We start from the raw sequence: 14,089 nt of genomic DNA on the forward strand, positions 1-14,089 counted from the left end.
TTCACATGGCCAGTTCGCTCACCTCCCTCAAGCGTTTGCTATAAGGTCAGCTTCTCTGTGAAGCTCACCCTGACCATCCTATTTAAGAATGCAATTTTTTTTTTTTTTTTTTTTTTTGATACCAGGTCTCACTCCTATTGCCCACGCTGGAATGCAGTAATGTGATCATGGCTCACTGCAGCCTCACCCTTCAGGGTTCAAGGATCCTCCCACCTCAGCCTCCTAAGTAGCTGGAACTATAGGCATGTACCACCATATTTTTATTAAAAAAATTTTTTTTTGTAGAGACAGGGTTTCACTATGGTACCTAGGCTGGTCTCAAACTCCTAGGTTCAAGTAATCCACCAGCCTTGGCCCCCCAAAGTGCTGGGATTACTGGAATGAGCCACCAGACTCAGCTTTAAGAATGTAACCTAATCCACCTTCCCTACCACACTGGCACCTGTGAGCCCCTCCATTCCGCTCTACTCTGTCTTTTCCTGCAGCTCTTTTTTTTTTTCCTCTGAGACAAGGTCTCATCTGTCACCCAGACTGGAGTGCAGTGGTGCAATCATGACTCACTGCAGCCTTGACCTCCTGGGCTCAAGCGATCCTCCCGCCTCAGCCTCTCTAGTACTTGGGACTACAGGCATGCGTTACCATGCCTAGCTAATTAAAACAATTTTTTTTTTTTTTTTTTTGGTAGGGACAAGGTCTCCTTATGTTGCCCAGTCTGGTTTCAAACTCCTGGGCTCATACAATTCTCACACCTTGGCCTTCCAAAGTGGTAGGATTACAGGCATAAGCCACCACACCCGGCACCTGCAGCTCTTGACGTCACCTTCTAAGGAACTGTATAACTGCTTTGTTCCATTCATTGTCTGCTGTCTGTCTCTCGGGCCAGAATGTCCCCTCCGTGAGGTCAGGGACCTTGGCGTTGCTCCCTGTCATATCCCAAGTGCCCAGAACAAGTCCTGGCTGAGTATGTGTTCGAACAGTGATGAAGGAATGTAAATTCATCCACATCACTGCCCCGGCTGCTGCTGTGAGAGGGGCTAAGTTATACAGCCTTCAGGCTTGGATTACTGCAGGCAAAAGAAGGGGTGTCCAGAGTCTGCAGAAGTGGCCCCCCAAGAGTGGGCTGTGCGGGGGATGCTCACGGGTGCCAGGGGATGCAGCCTGAGGCACACACAACGTTGGAAAGCTGTTGCCCTTCTCGTTTTCCTTCAGTCTTTTCTGGCTTCCTCAAAAATTCAAGTTTCAGTGATGCAAACACAACCCTGACACCTGCTAATCTCTCATTTTAACAACCAGCTCAGAGATGCTGCAGTCACTTGTAACGAGCTGGCTTTGGTAGCAGGATCTTGTTTCAGTTTGTTTAACTTCACAGTTGCCTTCTATCTGTAGGAAGTGCTGCTGATTTCCCATTGACGGCGGTGATAGAAAATTGACTGACGATGCTTACGGGAAGAACCACCACTGTGTGAAGCTTCGTGCCAGCTGCCCGATGGACAGCGTAAGGCATAACAGCCTCAGGCCCAGCAGCGTGGGCAATAAAAAATAGATGGAGTCCATGATTTTAACAAAATACACTGAAGAAGTCAACAGGGGGCTGTAGTGGAGAAGGCTAGGGGTTGGGGTGGGAGTAGGGATCCCTCCTTCAGCATCAGGGAAGGCCTCACTGAGTAGGGAATCGAAGCTGAAACCTGAAGACTGAGAAGCAGCCAGCCCCGTGGACAGAGAACAGCGTTGCAGGCAGAGGGAATGGCATATGCAAAGACCATGAGGTGGGGAAACGTTCGGCAAGTTTGAAGAATAGGATGGAGGCCAAGGGAGGTGGGACTGGGTAAGGGACAGCGAGAGTGGCCCACAATGGTGCTGGAGAGGCAGGTGGGGCCAAAGCCTGGTGCCGAGTGTGACTTTTCCTCCAATTCTTTTCATTCTGAGTGATTTGGGTGGTTTTTTTGTTTTTGTTTTTGTTTTTTCTTTAGACACAGTCTTGCTCTGTCACCCAGGCTAGAGTGCAATGGTGCAATCTCGGCTCACTGCAACCTCTGCCTCCTGGGTTCAAGGGATTCTCCTGCCTCAGTCTCTTGAGTAGATGGGATTACAGGCACACGCCACCATGCCCAGCTAATTTTTGTATTTGTAGAGATTTTTAGAGATGGGATTTCGCCATGTTGGCCAGGCTGGTCTTGAACTTCTGACCTCAGGTGATCTGCCCTCCTTGGCCTCCCAAAGTGCTGGGATTACAGGTGTGAGCCACCGTGCCTGGCCTCATTCTGAGTGATCTGAGTCAGAATATGCAGATGTGCTTAGCTGAGGGACCAGTGCCGCCTGCCTTCATCTAAAGTTGTCTGTGGGAAAGGGGATGACAACGGTGCCGAGGTGTCCGTCTGTCTGTCCAGCAGGACTCATGGCATCAGAAAATCTGACCTTTGTTATACTTGGAGCATCAAAATAGGAGACACAGCCACTGAACCAGGCAGGACTGAAACCAGCGGAAAGAGGGCAAAGTTACGGTAGCAGCTGGCTGGCTTGCCCCAACGCTGCTGAAACAGGATGGACTCGACCCCGTGGCTGAGTACACACTGTGAATCCAACAGCATCTCTGCATCTCCACTGCTGGGCACACAGCTTGGCCAGGAGGAAGCAAGCCTCGGGGCAAGTCATTGAGTTTGACTGAAGTTTCATTCTGAAGCCTTCTGTGTGGGCAGGGCCACTCTCCCTTCCCTTGGGGCACAGTACAGATGCTTGTCGGAAAGCCATGTGTCCTAGCAAACCTTGGACCCCACACTCCTTCCGTCGTTTTCCCTGGGCACCTTGAGCCAAGGGGCTGCCAGGGCTCAGAGTGCAGGCCTAGAGTCTTCCTGGGAAAGCAGGGAGAGGGAGGCAGGGCGGGGAAGAGCATGCTCACCAAGCCGGACTGGCCGGGTTTGAATTCCAACTTCTCCACTCTGAGCCTCAGTTTCTTCTTCTATAAAATGGGCCTATTGATAGCATCTCCATAAAAGTTTATCAAATTAAATGAGTCAGTGCAGGTAAAGAATGCAGCACTGGCTAACACACGACTCATGCTCAATAAATGCAACTATTATTATTATTATTCTGTGCTGAGTTTGCATCAACCTGCCAGGCTAGTCAAGCATGAGTCAGCAATATGTCACTTCCTGCCCCCACATGGATAGCCTCTGGCTGGTAGAGTCACACCCAGGAAATGACCACTGATACACTGATCCCAAAATCCCCCACATCCCAGATGGAGCCCCTGAAGGCCAAACACCACCCATAAGACGGAGCCTCCAGCTGGGCGTTGGGAAAGATTCCAGCCCTGGCCCCACCTCCGCCATGCAGCAAGAGCTTCTTTAAGAGCACAGGGAGGTCCAAGCCTGAGCCACCTCCTCGGCAGGGTTCCCTGGAGACCAAGCTGAGCTCACAGGCCACAAGGACTTTGGGAAATGAAGAGCCAGATCTTATCTTGGTAATAACAAAAATAACAAGCCCCACCTACACAAGCCCACTTTGGTAGGAATTCCACCTGCTTGCCCCGGGTTACTCAGCCACAGACGCCGGCGGGGAAGCCAGGCTAAAAGGAGGGAGTCTCAAGACAAGAGGGTTTCGGCAGCTGTGCCCCCTCCCCACCCCAGGCAGGTACCATCACGCGTTTGACAGGAAACTCCTTCAGGCCTCTGTTCCTTGGAGAGTCAAATACCACGGGCAGCGTTTTGTGTGGGGCTTGGATGTAGCCGATCTCCATTTCATCCTGTGGGAGTGAGTGGAGAGGAGGCTGTTGTGCGTGCTACCCGGGTCTTGGTGCCCAACGCCAGGATGGGGGCATGAAACCATCCATGCACTCTCACCCTTGCAGTCAAGGGCACATTCCCATGAGATGTTTGATCACAGAGAAGGGGCTCAGAAAGCGGAGCTTATTGCCCCATATTTGCCCAGTGCACGAGAGGCCATGAGCCTGCAGGAGCGCCCTTCCCTCCCACTCCTGGTGGTGCCTGCAGGGGCTGGTGCTGGTGACCCCTGGTGAGCAAAACTCAGACCCCTCGTCAAGGTGAGAAAACCGGGAGCCAGGCAGTGAGCACCAGGGTTAGGAGGTGATGAGGGGGTGAGGGGTTGAGGGGTCTGTGGGGACACGGAGGAGGGGCTCCCGATGCAGCTAGGATGGGCCAGAGAAGGCCTTTTGGTGCCAGGGCCCCCGGCCTCCTCCCCAAAGGAAGGCGGATAAGACCCAGCCTGGGCCACTGCAGCGGGCAGGAGGAGCACGGGGAGGTTTTAGAAATGAATCTGCTGCAAATTCCACCTCCGCGGGCTTGTATTCTAGCAGGCAGATGCGATGTTGGACATAATCACTACTATAAGTTACTATTAGGATGAACCAGACGAAAGTTCCACTCTTGCAAATCAAAAATGGCGCCTATCAGCAATTTCACACAAGTCAACCTGGTATCAAAAAAATGGAATGGCGGCCAGGTGCAGTAAGTCACGCCTGTAAGCCCAGCACTCTGGGAGGCTGAGGTGGGTGGGTCACCTGAGGTCAGGAGTTCGAGACCAGCCTGACCAACAAGGAGAAATGCCATCTCTATTAAAATACAAAATTAGCCAGGCATGGTGGCGCATGCCCGTAATCCCAGCTACTCGGGAGGCTGAGGCAGGAAAATCACTTGAACCAGGGAGGCGGAGGTTGTGGTGAGCTGAGATTGTGCCATTGCACTCTAGCCTGGGCAATGAGAGCGAAACTCCGTCTCAAAAAAAAAAAAAAAAAAAAAAAAAAGATGGAGTGGCAAGAAAGGAAGAGAGGATGTTGTGTGGGGGTGAAAAGAAAGAGGGTTGAATTCCTGCTGGGGGTGATGGGGGAAACTTATGGACGAGGAATTCGCGCTGGGATTCACGGGTATGAATTGGAGATGGGTGATGGGAACGGAGAGGTGGGTCCAAGAGGCAGCACCACAGGGGTGCGGCATGGAAGGGCAGGGTCCCAAAGCAAAGGAAGGCAGTGCTGGGGAGGGTCAGTGCCGCCCACCAAATGCCCACTGGCACTGCCCAGTGCCAGGCATTGGGGTGCTGGACTGGATGAGGCCTAGTCTCAGTCCTTGGGGTACTCCTGGCATGATGGGGGAGTGGCACGGAAACAGAGAATGGTAATTGGGTGTTTCCAGGCACAGTGGCAGGCTGGCCTCAGGGGAGGGAGCCAGGCAGGCTGAGAGGGCCCTGGAAACAGACTGAGCAGGAGGAGATGGGAGCCATGGAAAGTACTAGAGCGCTTCCTCTGAAGCCACGGCCTGAGCTCTACGTCGGCCCCTTTTAGCCACAGCTGGAGCAGCTGGGATGCAGAGCACCAAGTCCCTAGGCTGCACGTAGCATGGGGACCCTGGGCCTGGCCCATGAAACCATTTTCTCCTAGGCCTCTGGGCCTGTGACGGGAGGGGTTGCCGTGAAGACCTCTGACATGCCCTGGAGACATTTTCCCCATTGCCTTGGGGCTTAACAGTGACCTGGTTTGGTAGCTAAGCCCAAGATGGACAGCCTGGAGGGAGGACCACTTGAGGGGCTGCTGGTTGAGCATCAATCTCCTGAGCTTCAAGTCACTTCCCGAGGCCACTCTAGTGTTTTCAAGCAGGAAGGTGGCTTTCATCTTGGTGACCGCAGTGGCCTGCACTGGCCCACAGCAAACGTCAGACAAATCACTTGCTCCAGCCTCCCGACCCAAGACCTCTCAGGTTCCTACCTCCCTGTCCATCTAAGGAAGGGTGGCCAGTGAGGCACCAGGCTGAACCCCAGGAGCCTGGGTACCCCAAGTGTCTCTTGGCCCTCAGGGACATTCGCCCTGCCTGCCCCACAGGGCACATACCTGCATCCACTGGTCATCCATGTTCTCCTCCTCGGGGCAGATGGTCAGCTTACACCTGGCTTGCATGGCCAGAGCAGTCACTGACTTCAGGAAGTCCTCATTTTCAAAAATACTAGAGAGAGCAGAAAAACAGCTCCTTAGTGCTCTGGATTTTGAAGCTCGGCCTGGAAGGATGGGGAGGGACACACAGGTGCTCAGGGGTCACCTGTGGTCTGAACAGAGGCTCCTGGCATGTCCGGTCTATCTGTTCTTAGCAGGCATGAGCTCATAGAATCCATCTAACAAGCTATGAGGCAGGAACTAGTGGGTACCCCTTCCACCCATGTATTAGTCCATTTTCACGCTGCTGATAAAGACATACCTGAGACCGGGAAGAAAAAGAGGTTTAATTAGACTTACAGTTCCACAAGGCTGGGGAGGCCATGGCGGGAAGTGAAAGGCACTTCTTACATGGTGGTGGCAAGAGAAAATGAGGAAGAAGCAAAAGCAGAAACCCCTGATAAAACCATCAGATCTCATGAGACTTATTTACTATCATGAGAACAGTATGGGAGAAACCGCCTCCGTGATTCAAATGATCTCCCACTGGGTCCCTCCCACAACACATGGGAATTATGGGAGTACATTTCAAGATGAGATTTGGGTGGGGACACAGAGCCAAACCATATCATCCTGCCCCTGCCCCCTCCAAATATCATGTCCTCACATTTCAAAACCAATCATGCCTTCCCAACAGTCCCCCAAAGTCTTAACTCATTTCAGCATTAACCCAAAAGTTCACAATCCAAAGTCTCATCTGAGACAGAGCAAGTCTCTTCCTCCTACGAGCTATAAAATCAAAAGCAAGCTAGTTACTTCCTAGATACAATGCAGGTACAGGTGTTGGGTAAATACAGCCATTCCAAATGGGAGAAATTGGTCAAAACAAGGGGATTACAGGGCCAATGCAAGTCCAAAATCCAACAGGGCAGTCAAATTTTAAAGCTCTAAAATGATCTTTGACTCCAGGTCTCACATCCAGGTCATGCTGACACAAGAGGTGGGTTCTCATGGTCTTGGACAGCTCCACCCCTGTGGCTTTACAGGGTATAGCCTCCCTCCTGGGAGGCTGGTTTCACAGGCTAATGTTGAGTGTCTGTGACTTTTTCAGCCACATGGTGCAAGCTGTCAGTAGATCTACCCTTCTGGGGTCTTGAGGACAGTGGCCCTCTTCTCACAGCTCCATTACGTGGTATCCCAGCAGGACTCTGTGTGGGGACTCCAACCCAACATTTCCCTTCTGTATTGCCATAGCAGAGGTTCTCCATGAGAACCCCACCCCTGCAGCAAACTTCTGCCAGGGCATCCAGGCATTTCCACACATCTTCGGAAATCAAGGCAGAGGTTCCCAAACCCCAGTTCTTGACTTCTGTGCACTTGCAGGCTCAACACCATGTGGAAGCTGCCAAGGCTTGGGGCTTGTACCCTCTGAAGCCAGAGCCTGAGCTCTATGTTGGCCCCTTTAGTCATGGCTAGAGCAGCTGGGATGCAGAGCACCAAGTCCCTAGGCTGCACATAGCATGTGGACCCTGGGCCTGGCCCACAAAACCATTTTCTCCTAGGCCTCTGGGCCTGTGATGGGACGGGCTGCTGTGAAGACCTCTGACATGCCCTGGAGACATTTTCCCCATTGCCTTGGGGCTTAACATTAAGCTCCTTGTTACTTATACAAATGTCTGCAGTTGGCTTGAATTTATCCTCAGAAAATGAGATTTTCTTTTCTATTGCATTGTCAGGCTGCAACTTTTCTGAACCTTTATGCTCTGCTTCCCTTTTAAAACTGGATGCCTTTAACAGCACCCAAGTCACATCTTGAATGACTTGCTGCTTAGAAATTTCTTCTGCCAGATACCCTAAATCATCTCTCTCAAGTTCAAAGTTTCACAAATCTCTAGGGCAGGGACAAAATGCCACCAGTCTCTTTGCAAAACAAAACAAGAGTCACCTTTGCTCCAGTTCCCAACAAGTTCCTCATCTCCATCTGAGACCATCTCAGTCTGGATTTCATTGTTCATATCATTATCAGTATTTCTGTCAAAGCCATTCAACAAGTCTCTAGAAAGTTCCAAACTTTCCCACAATTTCCTGTCTTCTTCTGAGCCCTCCAAACTGTTCCAACCTCTGTCTGTTACCCAGTTCCAAAGTTGCTTCCACATTTTGGGTATCTTTTCAGCAAGGCCCCCCTCTACTGGTAGCAATTTACTGTATTAGTCCATTTTCACATTGCTGATAAAAACATACCTGAGACTAGGAAGGAAAAGAGGTTTAATTGGACTTACACTCCCACGTGGCTAGAGACACCATGGCGGGAGGCGAAAGGCACTTTTTACATGGCGGCGGCAAGAGAAAATGAGGAAGATGCAAAAGCAGAAACCCCTGAGAAAACCATCAGATCTCATGAGACTTATTTACTACCATGAGAACAGTATGGGTGGAACCACCTCCATGATTCAAATTATCTCCCACCAGGTCCCTCCCAGAACATGTGGGAATTATGGGAGTACAATTCAAGATGAGATTTGGGTGGGGACACAGAGTCAAACCATATCAATCCAGGAGAAGACAGAATATGAGTTCACTGTTCAAGGTCACACCACCTGGAACAGTGCTGGGACTGGAATACAGTCCTCAATGGATTCCGGCCTGCGTCCTATCCACCAGGTTACCCTCTTACTCTTCTGCCCCTGAAGCAATCAGAAGAGGGAGGAGAGGGTCTCCTGAGACCCCAGCACACTTGTCAGGAGCTCTCAGACTGCAGGAAGATTGCCTGGACCTCCCCAAAACACAGATTGGCCCTTCCCCAGGGATAAGACCCAGCAGCTCACAGGCAGCCAGAAAGGTGCATTTTATTTCATTTTAATTTAATTTAATTTAATTTTTTATTTTTATTATCTTTATTTTTCTCAAGACAGAGTCTTGCTCTGTTACCCAGGCTAGAGTGCAATGATGTGATCTTGGCTCACTGCAACGTCAGCCTCCTGGGTTCAAGTGATTCTCCTGCCTCAGCCTCCCGAGTAGCTGGGATTACAGGCACCCGCCCGCCACCACACCCGGCTAATTTTTTGTATTTTTAGTAGAGACGAGGTTTCACCATGTTGGCCAGGCTGGTTATTTCATTTTTGAGATGGAGTCTCGCTCTGTTGCCCAGGCTGGAGTGCAGTGGCGCAATTTCAGCTCACCGCAACCTCCGCCTCCAGGGTTCAAGCAATTCTCGTGCCTTGGCCTCCTGAGTAGCTGGGATTACAGGCATGTGCCACCACGCCCGACCAATTGTATTTTTTAGTAGAGACAGGGTTTCACTATGTTGGCTAGGCTGGTCTCAAACTTCTGACCTCAAGTGATCCACCTGCCTTGGCCTTCCAAATTGCTGGGGTTACAGGCATGAGCCACTGTGCCCAGTCCAGAAAGGTGCACTTTAAATGAGTTCCCAGGAGTTTCTGGTGCACAAGGTCCACGGGCCACACTCTACATGCCCCTGGGAGCTAATGCAGCCTCAGCTGCATCAAGGCAGGACTAAGGCAATGACAACAACAGTAAGGAACCTCCCCGCCTTTTTAGAGCCCCCAAGAAGCGGCAAGCTCTCAGTGGGCAGGGAGCGGGGACTGTTTTCCCATCACACAGTGAGTGCTGCGGATGGAACTCGGGCTCTTTGTTGCTGGCCCAGGGCTCCTCCCGAGGTGTCTGGGCCCACCCCAGCACTCCCAGGCCTCTCACCTGCACACGTACACCTCCTGTGGGGGCTGGGTGTTAGGGGTCATGATCCAGGGCGCCACGCGGAAGACCACGCTGTCTTGGAACACCACAGCCTCGGGGAGCTCCTGCAGGGGGTGGGGGGTGGGGAGGCAGGGGCTGTCACCGCCACCAGGGCCCAGCACCTACCACTTCTGGTAGTTGTTTGGAGTCCCCCTTCCCCAGCCACGCCACTGCCTGGAAGGTCAGGCCCCCGATGCAGGGCTGCCTTCTCGGCCTACCAGTTTGGACGTGTCCAACATGGAGACGGTGAGGGTAATGAGCCCTGGGAAGTTGGTGTCTGGGAAAGCGAGGGCCTCCACGTAGAAGTCCATGTTGTGCCTTCCGCCTGGGACCATCAGGTAGTGAGAGGGCTGCTTGGGACCCAGGACTACCTTGCACCTGGAGGACAGTCTGCCCCCTAGGAGAGAGGCAGGGGAGACTCGGGTCTGCCTCCCTACTTCTGAAGACCTTTCCTCCTCTCCCCAGTGCTCCCCAGAAGCCTTTCCCAGGGTCACCACGTGCCACCATCAGAGAACCCCTTGCAGCCAAATCTGGTCAGTCCCCTTAGGAGAAAAGGACCAAAGTCTCAGCTGGGACACTGCTCCCTGGCTGAAGTCCCGGAAGGGTGTGTCAGGGGTGCCTGAGCCATTCCAAACTTTACAGGAAGTCCAGTATACACCATTCCTTCACTAATTGCTGAGCATCTGCTCTAGCCAGATGTCAGCGGGGGACAGGGACACAGCAGGGGACCAGGGAGACAGAGTCACTGTCCTCCTATCCTTACCCCCAGAGAGTGCACAGTTCTTACGGGTGAGTAGGGAGGAGCAGAGATCATAAAAATAGCAGACAGCTGTGATAGAGGAAATCCCTGAGGACTTCCTGGAGAAAGTGATGCCTGGGTGGAGGCAATAAGTCGACCTGTCAGCAAATCAATGTCAGTTTAATCACTTTAAGAGTGACACAGGCCGGGTGCGGTGGTTCATGCCTGTAATCCCAGTACTTTGGGAGGCTGAGGCAGGAGGATCACAAGGTCAGGAGATCGAGACCAGCCTGGCCAACATGGTGAAACCCTATCTCTACTAAAAATACAAAAATTAGCTGGGCGTGGTGACGCAAGCCTGTAATCCCAGCTACTCGGGAGGCTGAGGCAGGAGAATGGCTTGAACCTGGGAGGTGGAGATTGCAGTGAGGCGAGATGGCACCACTGCATTCCAGCCTGGCGACAGAGACAGACTCTGTTTCAAAAAAAAAGAAAGAAAGAAAGAAAGAAAAAAGAAAAAAGAAAAAGAAACAGAGGCTGGGTGTGGTGCCTATAATCCTAGTGCTTGGGGAGGCTGAGGCAAGTGGATCATTTGAGGTCAGGAGTTCAAGACCAGTCTGGCCAGCCTGGTGAAATCCTGTCTCTACTAAAAATACAAAAATTAGCTGGATGTGGTGGCACATGCTTGTAACCTCAGCTACTGGGGAAGCTGAGGCAGGAGAATCGCTGGAACCCAGGAGGTGGAGGCTGCAGTGAGCCGAGATAGCACCACTGCACTCCAGCCTGGGCAACAGGGTGAGACTCTCTTAAAAAAAAAATTTAAAAAAAAAAAAAGCATGGAATAGACTAGGCAGAATGATCAGGATCAGAATGATTGTCAGGCCCTGCAGAAAAACCCCTCCCATGGCCTTCTCCATCTCCTTCCATCCAGAAGCCAAAGTCAATATATGCCTACCTGACCTCACCCGTCCCCTCTGCCCTGTCTCTTCCACCCTCATCCACCACTTTAACCCTTGCACATTCCACCCTAGCTACACTGGCCTCCCTGCATTCCTCCAAACCACAGGCACCATCTCACCTCAGGCAGGGTCCACGCACTTGCCGTTCCCTCTGCCTGGAACGCCCTTCCCCTAGGTGTCTGCCTGGCTATTCCTGTACCTCCCTCTGCTCAAATGGCACCTCATGGGGGACACCTTCCCTGGCCACCCTCTCTCCACACACCCCCACTTCCACTCCTCACTCCACGTCTCCTTCCCTGCCGCATTCTTCTACATAGTATGTCACAGCGTTGGACACACTAGGTGTTTTATGTAATTATTTTACCTATAGTTCTCCCAGCCACTAAGATGAAAGCAACGTGAAGGCAGGGACTTGGTCACAGTCATGGCTCTGTGCCTCATGCCTAGGACCAAGCCTGACACCTACGTAGTTACAGGTGCTCGTGGGCCGCTGAGAAGTTCCTGATGTCTCTGATTAGCAGGATGTTGCAGAACAAATGATCACATGCCACATGCCATCAGCTTGCACTCAAAGTCTATAACCAGGAGTGGTGTGTGTGTGTGTGTGTGTGTGTGTGTGTGAGAGAGAGAGAGAGAGAGAAGCAGGGAGCAATAACGAGTCATTTTGTCTGTGTCCTCCATCTAGAAGGTAATAGATGAGATGTTGTCTGTCTTGCCTACTGCTGTGTCTGCTGTTCTTAGAACTCGGCACATAGTAGGTGCTCAGGATTTACCTGCCACACAGCTGTGTGACAGAATTGTGCCCCATTGGCCAGGGCAGGGAGGGAACACAGATGGGGATGACTTACGTGTGGCCTGAAACACCCTCACTTTGTCCATCTCAGACCTGGCCACGTGGAGCACCAGAGTATGCTTAGTGAAGAAGTCCTGGGGGGTCTTCGTGCTCAGGGTCATCAGGGACATGTCCTTCAGGTCTGGGATGAGAAGGGCATTGCCAGAGTCACAGGCCCCTGAGACCACTGCTGGTTTCCCATAGCCACCTCCTGGAGGAGTCTCGCACCCCACCGCTCCCCTGAGACCTCCCTTTACCATGTTGCCTGGTTTTCTTTTCTTTATGCTATTTTGAATATTTTAACGATGGTTTTCATTTTGGAATGAGAACTCATTAAGGTTTTGGTCTCCTCCCACTAGGATGAGCTGAGGATGTAACCTCAGCAAAGTGGGGACCACATTTATTAATATTTTGTTCCTTGAAATGTTCCCTGAATCTTGAACCTAGAAAGCCGAGAACTCCCTAGAACAAGGACCAGCACGTGGCAGGAACTCAGCTGAGATTTGTGCAATGAACGAGTGAAAGGTTTCTGTGCTGGTCCTGAGCGAGAAGTGAAGTTTGTAAACCAACTTGAACAATAGCCAAGAAGGGGTAGAGGGTAGGGAGAGTCAAGAGATGCCTTCCGAGGGGACTGACTGATAGCTAAGGGCTTAAAGGCTTTGGGGTCAATTTGGTTTGAATCTGGGATCTGTCTGGGCATAGGAAAGTGATTTCAGCTCTCTCTGCCTGTTTCCTCATCACTAAGACAGGGTCAAGAGTTGTACCCAGCACAGAGCTGTTGTGAAGATAAAGTGAGGTGATACACAGTGCTTATACCAGCTCCTGGCACCCCAGGAGTGCCCACAAAGGGTAGCTGTTGTGATTATTACTGCACGCCAGGTACTGTACAGAGACTGTCCCCTGGCATCGGGCCAGGCCAACTATATGCAACTTGAAAATACATCCATTTCTATGATATTCTAAGAGCTTCCCAGGAAGGCCTGCCAGCCCGAGCCCCTCAGCACCTTCCTCTAGTGCAAATGGATAATGTATCCTCACTTCAAGCCCAGATCCACCCTCAGCAGCCCAGAGGTTTGCCTGCAGAGGTCCTGCATCCCCCACCATCCTCATGCCCCTAAACCCGCTCCAGAGTTGGGACGTCTGGTGTTCAAACCCCGAGTCTGCTACGTATCAGTGCTGTGACCTTGGGCAAATTGCTTAAGTTCCCCAGTGCCTTGGTTTTCCCATCTATAAAGCTTTGTGTGGGAAGATCAGATGAGTTAATCATTCCAAAGTGCTCAGAGTGGTGCCCGGCCTATGGCAGAGGTTTCAGGGGCTGCTCTGATGTGAGTCTGGGAATGAGAAGCTTTCCTTTCGAATGATTTCAGGCTCCAGGTTTGACCTAAGAGGGTTTAGATTGGGCAGCGGGGTGAGGCATGGAAACTGGGGCCCGTAGGAGGCATCAGGAGGCAGCACTGGCCTCAGCTCTTCCCTGACCACTGTGTGAGCTTGGAGAGGTCATTTGCCCCCCGCAAGGGCCTTTGCCCATTGCTTCACCTATAAAACGGATGTGCCAACAAGAACATGCTTTCAATAACCCTTATTTCAGAGGACCACCACCAGGTTCAGGCCACGTGGGCAAAAGGGCTTTGTAAAAAGCCCTTCCCGTTAGCTAGCAAATGCTCTTTACCTTTGCTGTCAAGCACTTCGTCATCCTCGCAGTCCATGGCGGAAGATTCAGGATTGTCTCTGTCACAGTTCACCAGCAGGATGGCACCCTGTCCACAACGGCCCCAGGTCCAGGTCCTCTGGACACCAGCAGAGAAGAGTCATGCTTAGAAACTAGCGTAGAGCCCTCCAACTCTTGCAAGAGGCATAGCAACTTCCCATCACCTCTTTTTTTTTTTTTGAGACGGAGTCTCTCTCTGTCGCCCAGGCTGGAGTGCAGTGGC

At 51.8% G+C, this 14,089-nt stretch overlaps 1 protein-coding gene across 1 annotated transcript in view; it reads right to left on the minus strand.

Annotated features, from left to right (window-relative positions):
- PADI4 (peptidyl arginine deiminase, type IV) overlaps nucleotides 1–14,089 on the minus strand; it is a 71,361-nt gene that overhangs the window by 19,940 nt on the left and 37,332 nt on the right. The window contains exons 5-10 of the mRNA XM_011998463.1: nucleotides 13,828–13,945; nucleotides 12,175–12,300; nucleotides 9,847–10,025; nucleotides 9,590–9,693; nucleotides 5,837–5,948; nucleotides 3,635–3,742 (exon numbers count right to left, since the gene is read on the minus strand). Coding sequence (XP_011853853.1) covers nucleotides 3,635–3,742; nucleotides 5,837–5,948; nucleotides 9,590–9,693; nucleotides 9,847–10,025; nucleotides 12,175–12,300; nucleotides 13,828–13,945 — 747 coding nt within the window. The remainder of the gene's footprint in view (nucleotides 1–3,634; nucleotides 3,743–5,836; nucleotides 5,949–9,589; nucleotides 9,694–9,846; nucleotides 10,026–12,174; nucleotides 12,301–13,827; nucleotides 13,946–14,089) is intronic.

The sequence above is a fragment of the Mandrillus leucophaeus genome, unplaced genomic scaffold, assembly GCF_000951045.1.
Source record: "Mandrillus leucophaeus isolate KB7577 unplaced genomic scaffold, Mleu.le_1.0 Scaffold571, whole genome shotgun sequence".
Lineage (NCBI taxonomy): Eukaryota > Metazoa > Chordata > Mammalia > Primates > Cercopithecidae > Mandrillus > Mandrillus leucophaeus.